Below are 11168 nucleotides of genomic sequence, written 5' to 3' on the forward strand. Positions count from 1 at the left end.
ATTAACCTTTCGTTGTAATTAAATATTATATAATATGTCTGTACTTCACGATATTCCAGTAAAAAAAAATCGTGATTAATTCATATATATATTATTTAAAAAAATACTGGATTTCACGTGGCCAGTCTGTTGAGAAAAGATATTGACATTAATTTTTATTATGTTACATTAAATTAATAATAAATTCTTAAAGAAAATTGTATATTTATTTGATAGCTAATTTATGTTATTACTAATATTATGTTTGACCGTGTCAATTTATGACTTGCTCAGATTCAGAATTTGGAGAACATGACAAGAAAAAAAAAAAGAAAACAGAGCAAGAAACAGAGCCTTGACCGGCCGAAGAGGATGTCGGAAAACGGGAATAGGACAACAACGCCGGAGGAGGAGGAGGTGGTGGTGGAGCCGCTAAGCCCAGCGGCGCGTCTGTTTCACGCGCCGAGGTTCAACTGCTGCATCCTCGCCGTCATCGGGTGCAAAACCAAAATTAATCCACACGTTGTCATTGAGGGCTTGAAGCATACGCTGATCAAGCATCCTCGTTTCTCAAGCAAACTGGTAACTAAACTAAAATCCATATATATATATATATATATATATGTATGTGTATGTATGTACGTATGTATTTCTACGTTTATACGGTGTATATGCATACGCGTATTGATTCGGCCGGGGTTTTCTTTTTCCTGCTTTGCGAACTTTTTCGACTTCTTTCGGGGTCGATTTCACATTTGCCTCCGCATGGAAACTTTGACCCGACTGAAAAAAAAAAAATCGAACTTGAAACTGCGAACACATGGAACAAGAGATCCTCAAAGGTTGTCTCTTTGTCCATCTTTCTGCAATTTATTACATCTCCGAGAAACTAGGAAGACGTGGGATTATAAGTTCAGACTTGTCATATAATCAAATATGAGATTAGATTAGATTAGATTCAATCTGTCTCACTTGCACTGTTGAATCAGGAAGACGATGGTGAGAAAAGAGGGAAGAAACCGAGATGGGTCCGGACCAATGTCAATGTGCAAGATCATGTAATCGTACCAGAGATAGACCTAGAGGGAATCCAAGACACAGAGCAGTTCACAGATCATTACGTGACAAATCTCACCACGGTCCCTTTAAACACTTCGAAACCCTTATGGGAGATTCACATCCTCAACGTGAAAACATCCGACGCAGAATCGATCGCTGTGATAAGATCTCATCACTCTTTGGGAGATGGACTGTCACTTATGTCTCTCGTTCTTGCGTGTACCCGAAAGACTTCAGACCCCGAGGCATTGCCTACGGTTCCTGTCATGAAAAGGCACCAGCTTTTTCGTTCGGACAGAAACTTGTTTATCAGATCGGTTCTGGCAGTTTGGCTCGTGATGAGATTGATCCTGAACACTGTTGTGGATGTTCTTCTGTTCTTGGCCACGACCTTGTTCTTGAAAGACACGGAAACACCTCTCAAGGGTGGAGCTGACGTAGGGCTTAACCCGAAAAGATTCGCTCACCGGATTGTTCCTCTCGATGACATCAAACTGATAAAGAACGCCATGAAAATGGTAAAAATTCTTCAAGTTCACATATATAATCGGGTTTTTTTGTTCTGAATCCGATCTTGATCAATCTTGTGCACTGTTGGTGGTGATTTCGGTAGACTATCAACGATGTTCTACTCGGAGTAACGCAGGCTGCCCTCTCACGGTATCTAAATAGGCGATATGGTAACGTTTGCAGTCTACACATCGCAACGTTTATACATTTATACACAAACGACTATCTGACATATTGTTTTCAGAAGGCATTCCTCGAAATCATATCTTCTGAGTGTGTATATATATCGGTTTTCTTGACAAGACAGACAACAATAACAAGGAGGACGAGATAACGAGAGGGAATCGAAACAATCTCCCACGAAGAATACGGCTTCGAGCCACCGTCCTCGTAAACTTAAGGCCGGCCACCGGAATCCATACAACATATAAACCATTGTCTGAAGGAAAAAAATCACTGTTTTTTTTTTTTGCCATTTTTTGCTGCAGTCTTTGGCGGATATGATGGGGAAGGGATCGAAGTTCAGGTGGGGAAATCGCATAGGCTACGTTATACTTCCCTTCTCCATCACCTTAAGAACAAACCCTTTGGATCATCTCTCAAAGGCTAAAGCCACCATAGATCGAAAAAAGCTATCTCTTGAAGCTGCTCTCACCTATTTCAGTGCCAAGCTCGTCCTCAACACCTTAGGAGTCAAGGTAAAAAGAAAAGAAAAACATTGATAGATATACAATACGTTTTTACATATGTTCCTTTGTGTATATATGTATCTATACATACGTTTTACATATATTCGTGCGTGTGTGTGTGTATATATCTATATAGGTTGCAGCGAAGATAGTGCATAGAGCTTTGTCAAACACGACAATGTCGTTCTCGAACATAGTAGGACCCGTCGAAGAAATCAGCTTCTACGGCCATCCCATTTCTTACTTCGCTCCCAGCGTCTACGGCCATCCTCAAGTACGCACCTTTCCTCCTTCCCTCTACCAAAACCAGCATCCGAAAATACCGGGTCTGGTCCGTAAACGCAAACCGGAACCTGTTGATACGACAATATCTAGTACAACGACGTTAAAATACCAAAAATCGAATGAACTGCCCGATTTAATATGTAAAACCCCTCGATTCAGAAGTAAAACACAAAATCCACAATTATCGTAAAAAAAAAATTTGATTACAAAAATATTAGTCAATAATATTACCGACAAGATGTAACTTAAACCGTAAGACAACCTCGTAACTTACGATTCTGGGAATCACTCTCAAATGGAACTACGCAAATATGTACGTATTTTTCTCTAATCTCTTTTGATGTTCCGTGCGTAGGCATTGACCGTACATTTTCAGAGTTACGCAAACAAGATGACAATTTCAACAGCGGTTGATCCAAAGGCTATATCGGATCCTCGTAAGCTCTGCGACGACTTTGAAGAATCTCTCAAGGCTATCAAAGTCGCTGTCTTGGAGAGAGGGTTACTCAAGGACACGAGTTAGAATATACATACACAAACACAAATAATTAATATATTATCCCTCTTAACAAATAATTTTATCATTTTTTTATTTAATATTGTGACCATACTTGCAGTTGGGAGGATGCGATTTTAAAAGTTAAATATACATCTGTTACGAGTCCATTATGTGCATTTATATATCTTTGCTATAATTGATCTGAAGTTCAAACCAGCCAAAACAAAGATGTTTGCCCTCCCTTTGCCTGCCACCAATATTTAAAATGAATTTTTAATAATACCCAATTTCCATAGAAAATGAATGCAATTCGGATTAAATCACCATAGTATTTTATTATTATTCACAGTATCATAGAATAAGATCAACAAAATTCAGTATTAGTTGTTGGGATACGATGGAAGGAAAACTAAAAGATATTAAATTGATTTCATCCATATTACATATATATAAACCGAAATATAATAATAATAATAATAATAATAATTAATTTTATATTAATTAGTTTAAATAAATAAAATTAATATTATTGGTACTAGCTCGTGTAATACAGTGCTATTAAACTAGATCCGTTCACGGATGAAGGGTTTATTCAACAAGTTAGGGGTGATACATTGGAAATGCCAACCACATTTAAATATGTTAATGTTGTCCTACCAAATAGGGTAAACGTTTTTCTAGAATCGAACCCTACCCAACAAAAAACTCGGTATCATTTATGAATATTAAGATTAACAATATTTTTTTAGAAAAACCAAACTTCTTGGAATTGAGTCGAATCAAATTTTAAAAAAATTTGAAAAACCGAAAATTTCTTAAAAATATATATATATTTTTTTAATAAAAATTAAACCGAACCGAACCAAATATGATATAATATCTAATTCATAATATAGAACCGAATACCGAAATGTCTACCTCTACTACCAAGAACTCGCCTTGAAAGACCTTCCAGTGTCTTTTTTGTCCGGCCAAACAATAATTTCACCGATCAAATGCATAAATTTCAAGATTCAGATTAGATTTTGAAAATTACATCGTATCTTACTGCTCGATTATTGGCCGCAACAACAGAGAAAACAAGAGGAGAAATTAAATATTTTATTATTCTCGGTTTCAGCGTGTTTGGTCTCACTGAAGCTTCTTCACGTCGGTGTGACTAGACCCTCTCTCTAAGACAGCGGATTTGAAAAGGCTGAGGGACTCTACCAGGTCGTCGCACAGCTGGTGAGGGTCTGGTATAACTGTCGGGTCAACTGCTACTATTATTATCATCTTCTTTGCATAGCTTTGGAAATGAAGTGTGAGTCCCTTAGTTAACCAAAAAAAAAAAACATGACGTCAGTTTTCAGGAAAAAAAAAGTTTGCATGTAGTAGACAATCTTAGTATAAGTTCGAGTGGTATAGTCGAACGGTCCGTATATTAATTTGTCCAAAATAAAAAGTGTATGCATCCACATAGCCGATAATCCGAATTATACAGCACGTGCACTAATGAAATTTCTTCATCTTCGAGCCTTATACGTACGTTAGGGTTGAGGGAAACATACAGTATACTATTACGTACAATGTCCGTATAGATAGTGACGGATTAAAAAATTTTATTCAGTAGATACACCGATATAAAAAAAAGTGAACAACTTATACATTTACCAAATTATCGTCAAAATAATAAATTTTCACGTGCCCTTTTAATTGAGACATCATTAAAAATACCATTATTTTGCTACATCAAATCCAAACCGTACCCTTCTATACATCATTTTTCGGATAACCAATATAACTATTGTGATTTATTTTAGAATCATATTGGTTACACAGTTTAAAATTATATAATAATCGCATTGGTTGTACTGGACATATCGTTTAAAATTATATGAACAATGTGATCAATTGATGATGGTCACATTGTTCGCAAAAAGGTTAAAAAGGTTATGTTCTGAAGTTCATATAAAAAGTAAAGGTAGTTTGAGATTATGCCCTTTTAATTACATGTCGATCTGCCGATTCTAATATATCATTTTAATTCGGTGGAATTTTAATTTGGACCTTAAAGGAGAGAATAATAAAAACAAAAATTATAGAGAGAATGATACCGTACGTACATGTGGCAGGCCAAATGCACTTGGGGCGATATAAGTAATAGGGTGACCATAGAAGCTAACTTCTTCCTCCGGACCAACCATGTTTGAAAATGTCAGTGTTGTCCTTTCGAATATCCTCCTCGTCAGATCTTCAAGTGCCTGATTTTAGATTTCAAACCGAACAAAGAATCAATTTGACGCTCACAGTTTCTTGGATTCTTGTTGAATATATTCAAGTTCACTAATTTCACCTTCAATCCGAAAGCTGTCATGGTGAGACTAAGGATTGCGTAAGAGAAAACCGCCTCGAGAGAGAGTTTCTTCCGCTCCATCGTATATTTGGCTCGACGTACGTGTTCTAATGGATCGGCCTCTGAGCCGACCGTAAAGGGTATAAGAACATAACCGATCCAATTTCCCCATCTACACTTTGAGCCTTTCGCCATCATATCGGCTAGATCCTGTTTTAACTTAACATGTTATTTTCAGAAAATAAAATGTTTTTTGGATGGTCTAAGTTGATGATTCTTGGGTTGATTTCGTACCTTGATCCCTGTGGTCGGCCTCAAGTTCATGAAAACCGCTCCTCTGAGACGGATTCTCTTCGGAAACTGTTGTGATTTCGACGTTGTTTCTTGATCTTTTTCACGTTTAAAAACTTTATAAGACGGGTTCTATAGAAAATATGTTAGTTATGGATTACGGAAAAAGGAAATTAGGGATTCGATTACCGTGTCTTCGGGAAAGATACCGCGAAAGACCTGCTTGTGTTACTCCGACAAGAACATCATTAATGGTCTGGGCAGAAGCACAAAGCGTAAGGGAGAGAGTTAGACGAGTATAGGGAGATTAAATGATATCACAGAATTAATGTGAACGTACCATTTTCATGGCGGTCTTAACAATCTTAACGTCGTCTAAGCTTATTATCCGATGAATAAACCTTCTTGATTTATGCTCGGCGCCACCCACAATCGGAGTTTTCGTATCCCTCAAGAAACATATTGTAAGTATAGTCATAACCAAATCGACACAAGTGTTGAACACCAATCTAGTTATCCACCAAGATCCCGCAACGAGCCACCAAATCTTGCCGAGAAAACTGCTCGGACCGACGTGGTTTTTCTTGGCCGAAACAGCGGGCAAGGCCTCGGGGTCGGACGTTTTTCGGGTGCAAGCGAGCAAAAGGGACATAAGGGACATTCCATCGCCCAACGAGTGATGGATTTTGAACACACCAACCGATTCCGCGACTGATGATTTTACTTGGAGTAGGTGAAGTTCCCACAACGGTTTGGACATATCCATAGGGATCGTAGTCAGGTTGGAGATATAATCTTCGAGGAACTGATCAGGACTTTCCATGTCCGGATCTATGTCCGGAACAAAAACATGATCTTCCACGTTCACTTTGGTCTGAACCCATACTGGTTTTCCTCCGTTCCCACGGCCCATCTCCTGTTCTTACATATCAACAAAATCATTACCAATTTCTCATATCATATATACAACTTAACATACATATATACATATATATATGGGTGTGTGTGTGGGTGTATAGGGTTTGGGGGTTTTAACCCTAATAACCCACTTGGGTCGCAGCAATTTCAGGGTACACCACCCAGAAAAAAAAAAAATTTTGCGACCTTGTTACGACTAATATATAACTAATATACAACTAAAATAAGAGTAGTTTGTTAGTCGTAATAGGTTGTATATTAGTTATATATTAGTCGTAATAAGGTCGCAAAATTTTTTTTTTTTTCGGTGGTGTACACTGAAATTGCTGCGACCCAAGTGGGTTATTTGAGTAATATTCCCTAGGGTTTGAGCTTACGTACGGGTATGCTAGAGAAGCGAGGGTGGTTGATGAGAGAGAGCTTTAGACCGTCGATAATGGTGGTTGAGTTTAATCTAATGCCGCAGCCCAATGTTACGATGATGAAAGAGTCTACTTCCGGCGACTGGAACAGCCGCGAAAATGGGCTGACCGGCGGCGGCTCCTCCTCCTCCGTCGCGGCCTTTATTCTGATCATCTTCATCGTCGGCTCCTCAGCAGCCATGCCCTCTTCTTCACCAAAAATGTGTAAGAAAATATCGAGGAGTTTCCACAAGTTAGCCCCTAAAATAGTTTTTTTACCAAAAAAAAAAATCAGCCCCTAAAATGTTGAAGCAATGGCATATGGGCTTTTTAAACACGTGTTTTTTTTTTTGTTATATGACCTCTTTATCCCTTGTGCAATGAAATCTTATATATATATATAGAAGTTCATGGGATTTTAGAATATCTACTATATTTTATACTTTAATTTATAATTGCATAAAAAAACATTTTTATCACGGAAAAACTATGTTAATATGATTAGAGTCTTATATTGTATATATGTACTTCAACCGTATGTTTTTACGTGATTATGATTTGATAACAAATATGTTAATATATACGATTAGAGGGGCTTATATATATTGTACAAGAACACTTGTGAAACTCTCTTTTTTCGGATCATATAAATTTCAACTAACGTAGAACGGAAAGTCTAGAATTGTTTTCCGTACATCTTCAACTTAAGAATGCATGTTTAGAAAACGATTTTTTTTTATTACAATTTTGTTTGGAAGCGCGTGTGTTTTCACGCGGTTTCCCCGCCTTCAATTTAATGCATTAAATTAGGGCTAATAAAAAGGATTTTATTAAGTCATATTTTATTATGATTTAATGTTAACTAAATCGCGCGTCTATAATTTCAGTGCATTTTTCGGTTTAAAACGATTTTAATAAGTGTGGACTTTAGAAGATTCTATAAGTTAGAAATATTTCTTGAATAGGATCTATATGACCGCTCAAATAAAATGTAACATAATATAAATATATATATTTTTATTTGTCTTACCACAAAACAAAAAAAAAAAACTCGCCTTGAAAGGTGTCACAAATCTATGATTGCCGATAGAATGTTTATAATAGATTACGTCGTCGACTTGAACACGTAATTTTCTGATTAGATTCTTATTATTATTTAGGTGTCCAAAAAATCAGGTTAGCCGGTCCGAGCTAACCGAAAAAATTTACGGTTTTGACTTGAAAAATGAGGTTCGTTTGTCGATCGGGCCACAGGCTGGCCCGACCTGAAAAGTATATGTCAAAATACAGGTTCAGATTCGGCCAGGTCATACATATATATATATATACATACATATATAGCTAAGTGTATTTACGGATATGGGCGGACCCAATTTGAGATGAACGGAGACATATGCCCCCGTTTGTTTCATTTTAAAAAAGAAAAAACTAGTTTCTTCATAAAATTATCATATTTTTAACTAAATTTGATAAATCCCCCTATAAGAAAATTATGTTTTTAACATATTAAATTTAACTTTGCTCCTGATTAAATTTTTTTTAGGTCCATTACTGTATACAGATATATATATATGTATTTGCACACTTACTCCTCCAATCACACACACACACATATACTATGAGTTTCTGACTATATTTAATTTTTAACTTCTCTTAAATCAAGATATATATTATTGAATTTTGTTATTAAACTTTTGTTTTTTTAAGTATCTCGAACATATATTTAAAAAAACTGTATCTTGGTTATCTTTTAATTGTATTTTTACAATTTATCTTTTGCAGGTTTGATGTTTTTGAACGTTCAAGTCTAAATCCCGTCCCGAACCCGTACAAAAATCCATAGAATCGAATTTCGGACCACAGCTTTTAGAGCAGTTTGTGTTTCGCACTGGACCGACCTGATATGTAAATCTTCGGACTTGTCTTGGACTCGGACGGCGCGACCCGACCCGAGTATTTTTGTTAAAATAGAAACAAAATATGGAGATTTGATATGATTGATAATAATTAAATGCATAATATCAATTAAGAATAAAATATATATCGTGTAAATTATATTTTGTCTTCTTTGTTTCTTTCGTATCTTCATTTTCTTATTTCTTTCAATAACTTTTCCTATAAATATATGGATTTTTTTCATTATAATGTAACAAGAAGAAAAGGTGTAACAATAAAGTAATTCCGTTTATTAATTTTCATTTGTCTTATTCTGTTTCCGCATTTTATTTTTCAATATGGTATCAGAGCAGCGTTGCGATTTGGACTATATGTTTATCTTTTTCTAATTTTTTAGTCTCTTCTTTCGTTTGCGTTTTGGATGTTCATATATCCAAATCGTTCAAAAGGGAATAAACAAAACAGATTCAAACGATGTGCTATGACAAAAAGAAGTCAAAGCTAAAAATTCTAAGATCAAGCAAGATACTATGACAAAAAGAGTTAAAACTAGAATTTTAAAGTCAAGCGAAGTGATTTGAAAAAGGTTAGTACTCTCTAAATGAATGAAATTTGGTGTCTATGGATTGTTCTAATAACAGTAAAGTTTTTCATCATTTTGTTTTATCTTCAAGATTGATTTTTGAATTCTTTTAAAATCAATCTTAGGAGAATGTTGAAATAAAAACAAAATATGGAGATTTGATATGATTGATAATAATTAAAGGTATAATATCAATTAAGAATGAAATATATATCGTGTCAATTATATTTTGTCTTATTTGTTTCTTTCGTATATTTATTTCCTTATTTCTTTCAATAACTTTTTCTATAAATGTATGGATTATTTTCATTGTAATGTAACAACAAGAAGAGATGTATCAATAAAGTAATTCCGTTTATTTTCATTTGTCGTTTCCGCATTTTATTTTTCAATAATTTTGACACCTTTATTATTATATATATGCTTTTGTTTATCGATATTTCTTTTTTTTAAGGTCTAAAGGTGACGTACTAAAATTTTAGAATTTTGTATATTCTTTAAAGATTTAGATAAAAAAATATATTAGAAATTCGGATAACATTAAATAAGGGAGAATTCCATAGAAATTCCTAATTTTATTGGTTTATTTAAGATTAATATATAAACTTTAAAATTCTCAAAATAACACACAAAATATTATAAATTTCTAAATAAAACTACGAATTATTTAAGTGATTGTGAATAGTATAAATGGACAGTTGGTTTCCATTATATGCTGTGTAATATATAGTCAAATAATTTTATTGAGATTTAATAAAAAAAATTATCTTTCTAAAATAACTAGAATTAAGTAAACCATCCACTCCCTTTGAATTTTGTCATTTTATGCTTCGTTCCCACGTATATCGTAAGGCTCGGTCCGAGTTTTGTCATTGTATGCGAATATTTTGTTTAACTTGTTTTGAGTGATTTCTCCCAAAGTAATATCGATGGGGCTCAAATATATACACCACGGGTGGACGATTCGATATAGTTTTTCAAAACCGGATTGTACCGAATAAAAAAATACGGTATTTTTCTCGATTCAAACTTTTCAAAATTTACGAACGATATTATTTTTAGAAAATTGAATTTTCTGAAACCGAACCGAATTTTTTTAAAAAAAAAAATCGAAAAACTGAATTTTTTAAAGAATATCTAATTTTTTTTTAATAAAAACCGGAATCGAAACCGAATCGAATATAATATAATAACCGATTGATACATATTTTTATAAAACCAAAAAAACCGAACCATTTCTGAACTGAATATCAAAACGTTCAACACTAATATAGTAATATATACACAACCCTTGGACCGACTATTATTGATTCATTTTAATTGGATGGTTGACGGATACGGTGAGATTAATCTCGATTAAAGTGGGATATTAATATTCTCACAGTTAGATTAGCCCCTCCATGTATCAATTAATTGTCAATTATCCTGTTGGTTTCCATTGGAAAAATAAATATAAAAAAAAAGTCAGCGAGTTAAGAAAGTCAACTGAAGTGACAAGCGCTCCCAGGGGTAATTTGGTCTTTCTCTTTGCGAAAATACAGAAGGGTCGGGAATTATGACGTCATCCGTATGAGTAGGGGTACTTTCGGTAATTTTAGGTACGGCGGATAGGGCTTTTGTTATTGGGCCAATATGCTTTAAAGCAATCGCAAGTGGCAATCAACTTAATCTATTTAGAGCAAAATTTGGTTCAGTTAAAAATGATTCGAATCATATAAACTTC

General features: G+C 34.7%; 2 protein-coding genes across 4 annotated transcripts; one reads left to right on the top strand and one right to left on the bottom strand.

Moving 5' to 3' along the window:
* The first annotated feature begins 249 nt into the window (after positions 1-249).
* Positions 250-3178, top strand: LOC104799976 (O-acyltransferase WSD1-like). 2 transcript variants are annotated; one of them, XM_010522672.1, is made up of 7 exons: positions 250-561; positions 969-1556; positions 1652-1718; positions 1856-1938; positions 2037-2246; positions 2374-2511; positions 2878-3178. In XM_010522672.1, the coding sequence occupies exons 1-7, from the start codon at positions 292-294 to the stop codon at positions 3043-3045; spliced, it is 1524 nt and encodes a 507-aa protein (XP_010520974.1). In that variant the 5' UTR covers positions 250-291; the 3' UTR covers positions 3046-3178. The 2 variants fall into 2 exon arrangements, with proteins under 2 accessions (XP_010520974.1, XP_010520975.1); XM_010522673.2 differs by lacking the exon at positions 250-561 and adding an exon at positions 594-821.
* An 837-nt stretch (positions 3179-4015) lies between these two features.
* Positions 4016-7313, bottom strand: LOC104799977 (O-acyltransferase WSD1-like). 2 transcript variants are annotated; one of them, XM_010522676.1, is made up of 7 exons: positions 6947-7313; positions 5988-6563; positions 5837-5903; positions 5651-5745; positions 5357-5566; positions 5127-5264; positions 4016-4332 (listed from the first exon to the last, which is right to left on the bottom strand). In XM_010522676.1, the coding sequence occupies exons 1-7, from the start codon at positions 7166-7168 to the stop codon at positions 4153-4155; spliced, it is 1488 nt and encodes a 495-aa protein (XP_010520978.1). In that variant the 5' UTR covers positions 7169-7313; the 3' UTR covers positions 4016-4152. The 2 variants fall into 2 exon arrangements, with proteins under 2 accessions (XP_010520978.1, XP_010520977.1); XM_010522675.1 differs by having other exon boundaries at positions 5118-5264.
* Positions 7314-11168: the final 3855 nt, after the last annotated feature.

The sequence above is a fragment of the Tarenaya hassleriana genome, unplaced genomic scaffold, assembly GCF_000463585.1.
Source record: "Tarenaya hassleriana unplaced genomic scaffold, ASM46358v1 Cleome62, whole genome shotgun sequence".
Taxonomy (NCBI): Eukaryota; Viridiplantae; Streptophyta; class Magnoliopsida; order Brassicales; family Cleomaceae; genus Tarenaya; species Tarenaya hassleriana.

Bases quoted from the DNA above. Each gene is read 5' to 3' on its own strand.
- LOC104799976 (XM_010522672.1), top strand. From the start codon at position 292: ATGACAAGAAAAAAAAAAAGAAAACAGAGCAAGAAACAGAGCCTTGAC. The intron at 1,939-2,036 runs GTAAACTTAAGG...TTTTTGCTGCAG, and splicing joins GGCTTCGAGCCACCGTCCTC to TCTTTGGCGGATATGATGGG. The intron at 2,512-2,877 runs GTACGCACCTTT...TTCCGTGCGTAG, and splicing joins GCGTCTACGGCCATCCTCAA to GCATTGACCGTACATTTTCA.
- LOC104799977 (XM_010522675.1), bottom strand. From the start codon at position 7,168: ATGGCTGCTGAGGAGCCGACGATGAAGATGATCAGAATAAAGGCCGCG. The intron at 5,904-5,987 runs GTACGTTCACAT...GCTTCTGCCCAG, and splicing joins TTAAGACCGCCATGAAAATG to ACCATTAATGATGTTCTTGT. The intron at 5,567-5,650 runs GTACGAAATCAA...AAGTTAAAACAG, and splicing joins GGCCGACCACAGGGATCAAG to GATCTAGCCGATATGATGGC.